Source organism: Myxocyprinus asiaticus, chromosome 12 (genome assembly GCF_019703515.2).
Source record: "Myxocyprinus asiaticus isolate MX2 ecotype Aquarium Trade chromosome 12, UBuf_Myxa_2, whole genome shotgun sequence".
Lineage (NCBI taxonomy): Eukaryota > Metazoa > Chordata > Actinopteri > Cypriniformes > Catostomidae > Myxocyprinus > Myxocyprinus asiaticus.
Genome location: NC_059355.1, coordinates 27,037,788 through 27,052,189, shown reverse-complemented (window position 1 = coordinate 27,052,189; position 14,402 = coordinate 27,037,788). Strand labels below are relative to the sequence as shown.

At 40.8% G+C, this 14,402-nt stretch overlaps 1 protein-coding gene across 9 annotated transcripts in view; it reads right to left on the bottom strand.

Moving 5' to 3' along the window:
• LOC127448861 (disks large homolog 1-like) overlaps positions 1-14,402 on the bottom strand; it is a 228,700-nt gene that overhangs the window by 104,284 nt on the left and 110,014 nt on the right. Inside the window, exon 1 of one of the 9 annotated variants that reach the window (XM_051711736.1) lies at positions 629-735. The exons of the other annotated variants lie outside the window; for them this stretch is intronic. Coding sequence (XP_051567696.1) covers positions 629-718 — 90 coding nt within the window. The 5' untranslated portion in view covers positions 719-735. Of the gene's footprint in view, positions 1-628; positions 736-14,402 lie in introns of those variants that run through there. 9 annotated transcript variants of the gene reach the window in all.

The window sequence follows — 14,402 nt, the reverse complement described above, 5'->3', positions numbered from 1 at the left end:
AAACTCATTGCTGAAATACTCATTTCTTCTAACTGTTCTAATCACTGCATGAATCAAACTTTTCTTCTTTTTAACAAAAGAGGAATATGTTCATTCAATCTCTCAAATGCAACCAACAATATCTCTAAGGTAAACTACACAATCAGCAAAAAAGAAAAAACTTTGCTACCATAACAGCAAAAATGGTTATAGGAAAATAGGGGGAAAAATAAGAAATCCAAAATATGTAATTTAACACACAATTTTAAATTTTAAAACAAAACATTCAACAACTTGACATTCACTGCAGCTACTTTACAAAAAAATTTACACATTCCAAAATCTCATGCATGTACACTCTCGTATGACAATAAAACTTCATAGTAAAGCATAAACACTGCTTCTAACAGCCGCAATAATTTAAACTTGTCCCTTTAAAACCAGTGAAAATATAACTGTGTGTGTGTTTCTGTATATCAAAAAGGAAGGAAGATGTTTCAACGGAGCCAATATTATCCTCCTCTTGTCCCTCTCATCTGTCCTGTGATTTACATGCAGCACTCAAAGTCACTCTGTCTGGAGCACACAAATCCTGTGGGCATGCATTCCTCAGCCCTGCTTGATGTTTATAATACTAACTATTACCCACCAGCAACTGCAGCTGCAATCTCCTTGTCCTGCTAAGGCTCCGAATCAAACGCCGTCCCATCTTTCTGGCATACCAAATGGAGGCCAGCATGTCACCTAAAAGTCCCGAAGTGGTACTCGGCACAACGTGACGTTTAAGGTCCGACAGACCAACAGATACAGCAGGGTACTCCTCTGCTCTGATCCAAACTCCCCACCCACCCCTAGAAGCTGCGTCAAGGTGATCCCATGATGCAGTGCACGCAGCTTAGGATCGTGAGATAAGGGAGCTATGAGCTTTCCCCCACTTGAGTCCGCCTGAGAGCTTCACGGGAGAACATGTGGACCTGCATGCCGGCTGCTAGGACAACGGGACGGAAGGTGCTACAGGACTCTAAACTGTGATCTGTTAGATTCCCCAAGAATGACACAGCTCATTTTTCACTAATGCTATCGCTCTCTTCCCCTCCTCCTCCCCTGTGGTCCTCCTCTCTATGCTCTCAAACAGACTAACTGAAGTTTTTACACAGGCAGGGCAGATGCAGTTCAAGGCATACCTATGACTGGAACGCGGCACGGTACGAAGCAGACAGAAAGGTGGGCTGGGATGCTGAGAGCACATCACATCAGAAACAGAATGGCATAACAGAGTGTCATGCTATGATCCAGATTCAGACATGCTGTTATACATTTAAACAATCAATTTGGCTAAATCCTTCATTGGTAATTACCAACATTACAGGAGGCACGGCAGCCGACTCCAAAACTATGATTTCTAAACGTTTCTGTCCCTACCTACATCACACAGAGGAAGACAGATGATTATTCAATGTTAGCATGCAGTAAAGTGAGAATTAGTAACATCTTGTATGCACTTTGTACTTTTTAATTAAACAATATCACATCAGCATGATTCGGCTGTAGGTAAGAGGCTACAGGTAATCGCAGCCTACGCTGATGTTCAGTACAACAACATCATTGCTCCTGTGATATTGCTTGTACACAACAGCTCTATGAATAAAAACAAGTTAATATTGAACAACTATGGCAATAATAGCTGGAAATGATACAACTATAATGTAACTCCATGTAAAATAGTTACAAATGCAGCCAAAGCAGGATCAATCGTTGTGTATCACTAAGCAATTCATAGACTGACAGCCTGTCTGGTACACCGTGAACACAATAAAGTTGAGTGATACAAGCTATTGAATGTCCCAGTGCTGTTATGCTAAATATGCGCACTCTTGAAACGCCCTTCCAATCAGATTGAAGGACCAAAATTAAATGTTGTACAGTATATTTTATAGATTTGTCAATAATTGTCCTTTTGCATATTATATAAGTGGATAGCAGTTACTAGTGAGACTTGTAACAGTAAAGCGCTAATTTTCAGGTATTGGCAGTTTACTGCTATTCAACTTTGTCATGTCATTTAGTACGTCACAGAATACCTTCTGTGAAACATCAAGAAGCCAATGTTTGGGTCTAGGTATTAGATACTGTATACTTGTCTACCAGCAGGGCTTGACATTAACACCCGCCAAATTTGAGTAGAAATCGTCAGTGGCTGGTAACTCCGTCACTCTTACTAGCCACTTTGGCGGATGGCTGCAACTGAAGCTAATATAATTGTATTCATCTCGCGGTCAGCACTTTATAAGCAGTAAATACTGCATGCTTCTCATATCTGACACGTGCATCTCCACAGGGTGAACGAAGCTGGCTTTAGTGCGAACCACCGCAGAATACACACCAGCGTGCTCCAGAAATAGCACCAGAGCTTTGAGACTAGGGCTGCAACTACCGATTATTTTGATAATCGATTAATCTAACAATTATTAAACAATTATTTGACTATTCGGCGATTATTGCAATGATTAATCATTAGCTCTTAACTGATTATTCAGCTTGTGCCCCGACTTAAATAGTTGTATTAAACGTGCTTACTAAAAATAAAGAGGACAAAATCATCTTTTAAAAAAACCTCTGGGGGCCTGGGTAGCTCAGCGGGTAAAGACGCTGACTACCACCCCTGGAGTCGTGAGTTCGAATCCAGGGCGTGCTGAGTGATTCCAGCCAGGTCTCCTAAGCAACCAAATTGTACCAGTTGCTAAGGAGGGTAGAGTCACATGGGGTAACCTCCTCGTGGTCGCTATAATGTGTGGTTCTCGCTCTCGGTGGGGCACGTAGTGAGTTGTGCGTGGATGCCATGGAGAATAGCGGGAAGCCTCCATGCGCCCTACATCTCCGCGGTAACACGCACAACAAGCCATGTGATAAGATGCACGGATTGATGGTCTCAGATGTGGAGGCAACTGAGATTCGTCCTCCGCCACCCAGATTGAGGCAAGTCACTACGCCACCACGAGGACTTAAAGCGCATTAGGAATTCGGCATTCCAAATTGGGGAGAAAAGGGGAGGAAAAAAAGAAAAGAAAAAAAACCCCTAAATGACATTCATTGAATTAAAGGGGGAAAAATACATTTATTAAGTTTAATTCAGTAAATAAATTCACTGCAAAAAATCCTATTGTTATCAAGTGTTTTTGTCTTGTTTTCTATTTAAAATTCTCTAAAAATCCTTAAAACAAGATAATTTACTTGAGAAGCAACATATAAGATATTTAGACTTGCTTAAAGAGAATGTATCTTAAATATAAGTGTATTTTGTATATATGTGTATTTTTTCACTTGGTTATACTTCTGGAATTGCAGTAAAGACAAAATATACTTATATTAAAGATCTACTCTCTAAAAGCAAGTGTAAATATCTTATATGCTGCTTCTCAGGTGAATGCATCTTTTTTTAAAGGAATTTTAGATATTTTAAAGAGCCCATATTATGCTAATTTACAAGTTCATAATTGTATTTTAGGAGGTCTACTAGAATAGGTTTACATGCTTTAATGTTAAAATTTTTCTCATACTGTACATTTCTTTTCCCCGCTCTTCATACTCTGGGCTCAAACGCTCTGATTTAACTCCTGTCTCTTTAAAGCCCCCCTTTCCGAAAAGCCCAGTCTGCTCTGATTGGTCAGCTGGCCTAATCTGTTGTGATTGATCAACCGCGTAGAGCATGTTTCGGAAATGTAACACCCCTTACCATAACCGAGTTTCAGCTCCCGAGTCTTCTTGAGCAGCTGTAAACACTACTGTAACTATGGTAACAGTGGCATAGGTTTTTGCCATACCAGTTCGAGCCAGAGTCTGATAATGAGTCACGGCCGGCCCTGAATCGGGCTAATCAACCGGGAGGGGGATAAAGACTAGCCGGAGGCGCCAGTTTGAGAGAGAGACGCACACGGCCACGCTGCATGTGTGCTCGTGTTTGTTTTATGTTTTTATATTGAGTTTTTATTAAACTTTACGTTTACTGTTCAGCTGGTTCCTGCCTCCTCCTTGCCCATCCTTGAACTGTTACAGAATGAAATAATGAAAGTTTGGAAGAACAAGCTGATCGACCCAAACCACCTTTGCAAGCATGACTTGAGCAGGACGTTTCACAGTGGTAAGTTTTAATTTAGTAGCTTTCTTACAAGTACACTGTTGATTATTGTGAACCTAACAAAGCTTCAAGCTAAAGCCACGTAGTGCATCTAAATTAGTCATCTTTTGCTGGAATGGGTGAAGCCAAATTTTGTCGCCAGAGATATGAACAGAGAACAGAATCTTACTCCTGGATAGGGAGCAAGTTAGCCGTGGACTATCGTGGATAGCGGCTGTAACATTACAGCTTTTAATTATATAATTATATAAGACTCTTGAGATCGACCATTTTGTTACACAGTTTTAGGTAAAAGCCGGCCCACAGCTGAATAGTAAACCCTTACCAAAACAACATTACATAGCAAGTTAGCCGAGCGCTACTGTGGATTGCAGATGTAAAATGACTGTTTTAAAAAATAAATCCATCTCCACATTTGTTCACTATTCATGATAGTAAGAACAACAAACAATATGCATAATTCTACATAACAGTAGGTAAAAGTGGGCCTGCAGCTGATTAGTAAAACTTCAACACAATGACATTAGCTAGCAGGTTAACAGAGGCCTACAGCACAATACTCTGCATTTGAAATCTCGGTAGCAGATAAATCCACAAATAATCAAACATACTTACAGGTTGTGATCCTGAAGCGCCAGTTGTCCCAACAAAGTGGGAACTGCACCATTTTTCAGGGGTAACCGACTTGAAAATCCGACATTGATTGTGGTTGTACTGCTGAAGAATAGTGGTAAAAATGAATTTTAACCACTGATACTTCAATTTGTTTGCCTTTGGAAGTCCAAACAAAGAGGTTTTGCTTTTGCAGTGAAGAAAACAGCGTCTTCTCAACATGGCGACAGCACTAACCCAACTCATCCTGGCCTCTGCTATAACTACGTTTGTTTGAGGGCGGACCAAAGTAGCCCTTAGGCGGGCATTATGCAAATGGGTTAACATAGTGATGTAGATACTTTACAGAAGAAATGGCTGCACAACAATCCAGCTGTTTCGTGTAGTTCTTGAACAGTGTTGTCTGTGGGAGAAAATAACTCCCTTTTGTGTGGACTTTGTGCTTTGTAACTTTGCAGACCTTTTACATGCACAAAGAGCTATGTTACACACTAAAGGAAAGGTAAAATCCCAAAAAGCATAATAGGGCCTCTCTAAAATATTTGTATTTTTAATATTATATTCAACATTCTCAGATAAAAAATTTTTATTCTGCAGTGTAGCTGCTAAAGAAAATGTACGTTGTTGTAAAGGAGTTTTAGATATTTATATTGGGAAACAAACCAAAACAAAAACAATCAAAAACATATTTTGTTGCAGTGTATAATGGGGCGAAGACTACCTCTCTCACCTTTCTGTTCACTTCAGTCCATCTTTAACTCACAAAAAAACAAACTCTCTCATATTAATAAAGCTGCGTATCGCCAATTTTCTTCAAGATAAGAAATGCACAGTGACACATATATTATGATTCAATAAGTCGCGAGCCATCATGTTATAATCTAGCTTTATTAAGCGTGCGCGCTCGAGGGATGAGCGTCCCCTTGAGTGTGCATCAGCCAGGTGCAGTTTCAATCTCTCCCCCTTAGATTGAGACATTCACACAACTCATAGAAGAGGCGCTGACCGCACAGTTTGTAGTTATTTTCATGATCTGCTTCCGTATAATTTGAACTTTATTAAAGCTATAACGCATTATATATAACTGCATTTAAGATTGTAACAGTATAAGGATGGGCAAGGATGAAGCGGGAACCAGCTGAACAGTCAACAAAGTTTAATGGTTACCATAAACCAACGCGGCCGCATGCATCTCTCTCTCTCTAACTGGTGCCTCTGGCTCCCCTTTATCTCACTCTACTCAGCTGATTCAGCACCGGCCGTGCACCTTCACGGTCTGGAAACACCCTCCTCCTCATCACACTCCTCCCTCAACTGACCTACCACCCCCCCACCCCCTCTGGAGGGGAGACGTTGCCCTTCTGGCCATTCCGTCAGCCAGTGGTTCACCCCGCCTCCTGTGAACCTGGGGGAGAAACGAGGGGAGGCGTGAGGAGAGGGAAAGGGCGAGCGGAGACAGACAAAGAGAGAGAGACGTAAGAGAGAGAAGAACTTGCTCATTGACTCCCGGACGCGCTGTCACCCGGTCCTTAACCGCTCCTCCGCACTCTGGTGACGCCAGCTCGCTCCTCCCCCAGTGGACGGCAGCGAGTCCTCTGGACCCTGACAGATGAGACTGCTCCTCCCGTTCTTCGGTGGACGGCATAGGTTCCTCTGGCTCTCGGCGGCCAGCAGCGACCCCTCCATCCCCAGGCAGATGGTCGCGGCTGCTCCCCTGGAGGATGGCAGCGGCAAGGACTCCGCAACAGCACATCCCTCCTGGGTTTTGGTACCACTGTAACAGTATAAGGATGGGCAAGGGGGAGGCGGGAACCAGCTGAACAGTCAACATAAAGTTTAATGGTAAATATAAACTTAAACCAATATAAAACATAAGGACACAAACACAACGCGGCCACGTGTGTCTCTCTCTCTCTCTCAAACTGGTGCCTCCGGCTCCCCTTTATCTCGCTCTCCCGCTGATCAGCTGATTCAGCATGCACCATCACGGCCCGGCCATGCCCTCCTCCTCATCACAAAGATGTAACGCCCAGGTGTTTCCTTTAAAGAGCTCCGGCTCCACTTATTCCACAACGAGAGTGCTTCTGTAATAACTTATTTTGTATTTTTTTATTATTCCCTCATACTTTGCAATCTACATCACCTGAGGCTATTTGGAAAGTTTAGAGTGCATCTGGACTGTGAGCTGTTTTCTTCCTCTCCTCAGTCAGGCGTGAGCTGCAGTGCTGCTCTTGCGCATCATCACTAGAGTTTAATGTGATCTCATGTTACGTTAAATGAGATCAAATGACTGTTCGACAATGAAAAATGTTGTCTGCGATTTTTTATTGTCGACGTTGTCGATACCATCGACTAATTGTTTCAGCCCTATTTGAGGCAGCGCAGAGTGAAACTTGCATGATTCAGTCGGGCTTCACTCGATATCATGCCGGCCGGCGGAGGCCACAAAACTTATGTGACCCATTTCAATTCTACTGAGAGCATTCTAGTATAAAGCTCTATGGAGGATGTTGAACCTCTCAAACTGCGAGACAGCGCTAACATTAAACAGCCTAATTGCAAATGCCACTGTTAAACAACGGAAGAACAATGGTAAACTTTCATGAAGGCAAGTGCAATTTAGAATGGTTAAAGTCAGGGGTTATTGGACAAATTATTTACAAAGTTGTCCTCCTGTTTTATCCAACTCCTGTTTTGACTGGTCATTTCTGCCTTCAGATATTATAAAGAGATGACTTAAATCATTAGGCCTGTGTCCTGCTAAACTCACATTATTCTTGTTCAAATAACAAATGCATGCAGTTACAGTCTCCAGTTACCTTTATCACTTTTTGTGGGGTGAGGTATTTTGGCTAATGACTTTGGAATATCACTAGCCAGTGACTTTGGAATATCACTTGCCACAGTGGCTGGTGAGCCAAAAAGTTAATGTCAAGCCCTATCTACAAGTTTATACCAAATCAACAAGCCAAAAATATCAGTATGAGTTGCCAGCTTTGGCATGCTAATGGAAGATCACAGATGTTGGGCATCATGTACTCAGATAAGAGACAAAGGCAGGACTACACACAGTTATAAAGCCTGACTGCAGCCTGTAGGACACTAGAAGCCTGATAGCACAAATAGCACCAAAATCAAACAATTATCTTTGATAATTATTCATTATTGCTAATACCCAAACCCGCTCTTGAACGAAGCGCCAAACACAGAGCAATGACAGATTGAGCTATGTTGGCCATTACAGTGCGGTACAGGCGTCGAAACCGCCGTCAGTGGTCCTTGTAGCATATCTTCGTTTGTGTGTGCAACGGAGGAATTACAAGGGAACCTAGGCGAGAACATTATAAGATAAATATGATATGAGCACTATAAAGGAACACCAAGGGAAGTCAGAGCGTAGTGCATCCATTGAGAATCCTTGTCAACAGTTGCTATGTGTCCCTTTACTTGTAAATGTTAACACATTGGATTTGCAGTCTTTACGCTCAAGATACACTTAGTGCCCCCACCACAGACCTACTTGTCCCCACAGACACTACTGGCTAAGACAAATTACTGATTGTACCAAAAAGTCAGAAAAGCACCTTATTAGAATTCAAGACAGCATGAGGCAGAAACACCTCCACCTCCCATTACTGTACACAGCTGGACAAAACTAATGCACTTACTGCCCTGCAGCTCCAACTGCATTACTCTCCACTGCTGATGACAGAGACTAAAGACAAGACCACTATAAAAAGATGGAAAAGTCAGAGACCGGAGAACATGAAAAGATTATGAACTAAATCAAATCAACAAAAGAAAAACAAGAGAATTGCCTCATTTTCTAGTTCACAGACACATATGTGTGTCTTGTTCTCGGATGGGGGAGAGAAGGAAACATTTAAAGAGGGCCAATACTGGTTTATTGACCAGTACATAAAGTATAAGAAATATATTATATGAAGACAGCTGGATAGAACAATCATGGGTCATATGGAAGAGGGTGAAAATACTGGACATTTCACCAAAAATAAACATACAGTTTTATAAATATCCAAATACCCCAAGAAGTAAACACAGCACTGTAAATTACACTTCTAAATAAATTTTAACAAATTCTAATTGTAATACTTCTATACAGAAGTCTCACTAACATGAATATAATTCAATTAAACAAACTGCCTTATTCCAAATTATTTTTGTCAAGACTAACTGCAGGGCTGAAATAGTCAACACAAGGACTGAAAAAGCCAATACATGGACCAAAACTTGTAAAATTGTGTAAAAAGTGTAAATTGAATAGGACAGTGGATGTTAATTAATATCTGAAAGGAAAACCCAAATGCAGCTTGTGCATCATATTTTTTTCTGAAAGCATATGATTTTGATGAGAACCAATTCGAAATTTTAGTCATTTTTCAGTGAAAATCTTGACGCCCATTGGATATACATAAGCGATAATGGACATCAAGATTTTCTCTTAAAGAGCCCAAATTATGCTAATTTACAGGTTCATGAATTTATTTTGGGGGTCTACTAGAATAGGTTTACATGCTTTAATGTTCAAAAAACAAATTATTTTTCTCATACTGTACATTTCTGCTAAACCTATTTTCATCCACTGCTCAAATGCTCTTATTTAGGTCCTGTCTCTTTAAAGCCCCCCTTTCCGAAAAGCCCAGTCTGCTCTGATTGGTCAGCTGGCCCAGTCTGTTGTGATTGGTCAACCGCATGTTGGAAATGTAACGTCCCTTACCATAACTCAGTTTCAGGCTTCTTTAACAGCTGTAAACACTATTGTAACTATGTTAACAGTGGCGTCGGTTTTTGCCATAACAGCTCTAGCCCAAGTCCGATAATGAAAGTTTGGAAGAACAAGATGATCAACCCGAACCAGCTTCGGAAGCATGACTTGAGCAGGACGTTTCACAGTGGTAAGTTTTACTTTTGTAGCTTTCTTACAAGTACACTGTTGATTATTGTGAACCTAACAAAGCTTCAAGTAAAAGACACGTAGTGCATCTAAGTTAGTCATATTTTGCTGGAATGGACGTAGCCGAACTTTTTTCACCCAAGCTATGAACGGAGAACAGAGGCTTACTCCCAATTAGTGAGCAAGTTAGCCGTGGACTATCGTGGATAGCGGCCGTAACATTACAGCTTGTAATTATATAATTATATAAGACTCTTGAGATCGACCATTTTGTTACCCAGTTTAAGGTAAAAGCCAGCCCACAGCTGAATAGTAAACCCTTACCAAAACAATAACATTACAAAGCAAGTTATCTGAGCACTACCGTGAATTGCAGTCGTAAAATTACCATTGGTAAAAATAAAATCCATCTCCACACTTGATCACTATTCATGATAGTAAGAATGACAATCAATCTGCATAATTCTACACAACTGTAGGTAAAAGCGGGCCCACAGCTGATTAGCAAAACTATTTCAACACAATAACATAATCAAGCAGGTTAGCAGAGGCCTACATCTGTGCAATGGGTGTACACCATAGCTACAATACAAAACTCCGCATTTGAACTCTAGGTAGCAGATAAATCCACAAATAATCAAGCTTACATACAGGTTGTGATTCTGAAGTGCCAGATTGTCCCAACAAAGTGGGAACTGCACCATCTTTCAGGAGTAACTGTCTTGAAAATCCGGCATTGTTTGTGGTTGTACTGCTGAGGAATAGTGGTAAAAATACATTTTAACCACTGATTCTTCAATTCGTCTGCCTTTGGAAGTCCAAACAAAGAGGTTTTGCGGTTGCAGTGAATAAAACAGCATCTTCTCAACATAGCGACAACACTAACCCAAATAATCCTGGCTATAACTACGTTTGTTTGAGGGTGGGCCAAAGTAGCCCTTAGGCGGGCATTATGCAAATGTGTTACATAGTGATGTAGATACTTACAGAAGAAATGGCTGGACTACAATCCAGCCGTTTCTTGTAGTTCTTGAGCAGAGTTGTCTGTGGGAGAGAATAATTCCCTTTTGCGTGGACTTTGTGCTTTGTAACTTTGCTATATTACACACTAAAGGAAACGTAAAATCCCAAAAAGCATAATAGGGCCTCTTTAACAATGACTTACATTGCGATATGTTTCTCACCAAAAGCTATTGTAAGCCTTCAGATGACCTGGAGTGTGACCTACAAGCCATATGGACTACTTTTACTACTTTTAGGTCCTTGTTTAAGCTTGAAAGTGTTGGCATTCATTAAAAATTATCCTTATCTGTTCCACATAAGAAAAAAAAAATCAGGTTTGGAATGACATGAGGGTGAGTAAATTATGACTGAATTTTTATTTTTGGGTACACCATTCCTTTAAAAATGGCAAGTGCAAACTAGGCACTTGTCATTGCAGACAAGGCCATGGGAAGTAGGGGTCCTGCAGGTGCTGCAGCACCCCCTGGTGTCGAGATAATGGTTGTTCTTTTCTTTGTCTTTGTTTTTATTTTTTTGATAAGTTTTCCTAAAAACTGCATGCTTGAGGAAGTCTTGAGAAATAATTTACAACACTGAATACTGTAATCATTATTTATAAATATTTCTCAATGCCAAGCATCATGGTCACTGGTATTGGAAACTATTGGAGCACCTAGCCATGCATCTTATGGTAATGTGTTTGGTTTATTACTGCCACCAAGCAGTTTCATTTTAACAGTTGACAGTACAATTTAACATTACACTGATATGCTATATATATGACGGCTACACATTGTTTTCCAAATGCCGAACCACTTGTCGTGGTGGAGGTGTTGCACTGTATATCAGAGACTGTTCCATCATATCCCTTAACCTGTATCAGTGTTCCAGATTATCTAGAATGTCTGTGGGTGAAAGTGAGACCCTTGAGACTCCCACGGCACATATCTGCTATTGCTGTGTGTGTGGTGTATTCACCAATTCAATCACCACACCAGGATGAACTCATTGAACATCTAATAGCCTCATCTGACCTGCTTCTTACTAAGTACCCAGACTTTGGACTTGTAATTCTTGGAGACTTCAACCACCTCAGAGTCCATGACATCTGCCTAGATAATAAACTGTCAGGTGGTTCAGAACAACACCATAGGTGAAGCCATTCTTGACATGATGATCACTAATACGAAATCAGTGTATTTGAAACCTGAGATTCTCCCTCCCGTTAGCTCAAGTGACCATAACTGTGTCCTAAAGCACAATTAAGACCTCTTCAGTGCACTAAATGGGTAGTACAACCTATAAGGGTGCCTGGCTTGAGCGAGTTTGGCAGGTGGATTACCACTCATCCATGGCAACCAGCACCAATGGAAAAAGTCAGCGCCTTTTACAATACTATCCTGCCTAAAATTGATAGACATTTAACTATGAGGACAGTGAAAATCTATTTTCTAAATCTAAATCTATTCCTCGGATAAACCATGGATCACCCCCAAGATAAAGCACTTAATCCACCAAAAAACCTTTAAGACTAGAAAATCAAGTGCCCTGGTGAAATCCTACAGAAACAAGGTCCAAAAGGAAATACATAAGGCTAAAAAACACTTTTACAAATCCAAAGTGGAAGGCATGGAAAAAGTGAATTCTAGAGCTTGGCACAACCAAATTAAATCGATGTGCAAAACTGTGAAAAAGGCAGACTAAATTAATGTCCCTGGAATTAATTCTCAGGACTTTTTGACATTTGCTAATGCAGTCAACACAAAGGTTGTCAAAATGTCCCAGTCACTTTACCTCCTTTTTTACTGTCCCTCCCACTACCTACTATTCCAGTGTGGGATGTGTGTAGCAGATTGTCTTCCATTAATTGCTAAAAATCCCCTTGCCCAGACATGATTCCCCCAAGAATATTGAAGGAGTTTGCATGTGAGATCAGTATCCCTCTTTGTGACATCATCAATAGTTTGCTTGATGAGGGGGTCATTCCTAGACAATGGAAAGAGGCTACTGTTGTCCCCATAGCAAAATCTTCCCCACCAAACATTGACGAATTGAGGCCAGTCTCATTAACAGCTTGGCTCTCGAAAATTTGCGAACAGTTCACTGCATAATGGATTCTGAATGACATCACGTCAAATCTAGATCCTACGCAATCTGGCAGCCAACAGAACTGTTCCACAACACACAATTTAGTTAGTTTGATGGACTTTGCATACAAGGCTTGTGATGCTTCAGGCATAGTGTGCACACTGATTACAACAGACTTTGCTAAGGCCTTTGATGCTGTAGGTCACACAGTGGCAGTACAGTGCCTCCCTGATCAGGTCAGGTGTACTACATGTAGACCTCAGCGAACAGGAAGCTATTTGCTCTGCGTCGCCTGAAGAAATTTGGTGTCCGAGACCCAGAATTGGTTTCCATCTATACGGAATATGTATGTCCGGTACTGGAGTACGTAGTCCCTGTATGGCACAGATCTTTGACTGTAGACCAGGCCAAAAGACTGGAAGGCACACAGAAATGGGCTTGTAAAATCATTCTTGGTCAGAGGTATTCAGGGTTCCCAGAGGCTCTCTGCACCCTCAGTTTGTGCACTCTGGTAGAGAGATGCACTCAACTGTGTCTTGGCTTTGCAAGAAAGCTGTTTAAGTCCAACTTCAGTGACTGGCTTCCCCCCCTCAGGGAGGAGCTCACAGGTCATCCGACAAGGATTTCAAATAAACTGACCATCCCAAGATGTAGAACTGAGAGATACAGGAGATCAACAATCCCCTAAATGTGCAGACTCCTAAATGACAGCGGTTTTTAGAATTTAGTCTGTGATGTGACATACTAGATCTTAAATGAGCTAACTCAAATTTATAATTTTGGATTAATTTAAATTTAGTCTATTTTTAATTTTAGGTCTACTTAGTATTGATGTCCCATTGTAACAGCAAAATAGTTCAGTGTTTTTAATGGTCTTTATGAACCTGTAATAATTCTAAAAGGTCAATAAAACAAAACAACAATATACTCTTTCTGCTAAAATGTATTCGGTTATGTTCTTGTGTGCTGTGCAGTTTGGGCTTTTGAACTTAAAATTTGGACATGTTCTTGTCTGCTGTGCGCAACGGGATCTAGTAGTTGCAAAACTGGCATACATTTAATTTATATTGTAGCGTGTTTAAAGATTATGTGCGAGTATTCTAATGTTTTGAATGCACTAAGTTTGATTGTGCTTTCGTGTTGGAATCATAATGGGAAAGCTGCCCTTCTGGGGGATTCGGTGTGTGTGCACGTTCATGGCGCAGGGGGTGTGCGAGAGAGAAATGAGTGAAAGATTTTGAGAGAGAATTGTTCGTAAGCTTCGTGTAGCCTGTTACCTGTTGTATGGTCGAGAATAAATCTCACTACTACTCGCGTTCATAAACAGTGATTGTTACAGTATTATAGTAGCATATGTTATATTACAAGGTGACGTTATGCTTGGAATTTTAAAAAAAAGTTTGCAGAAACCTGCTCAAACTCGTTAAAATCGGTTTTAGGACCCCTACACAGTGTATTAAAGAATTCCATCCCAGATGTGTATGACTTTATTTCTTCTGCAGAACACAAACAAATATTTTTAGAAGAATATTTCAGCTCTCTATGTCCATACAATGCAAGTGAATGCTGGCCAGAACTTTGAATCTCCATAAGCACATAAAGGCAGCATAAAATTAATCCATACAACTCCAGTGGTTTAATCCATGTCTTCTGAAGCGATATGATAGGTGT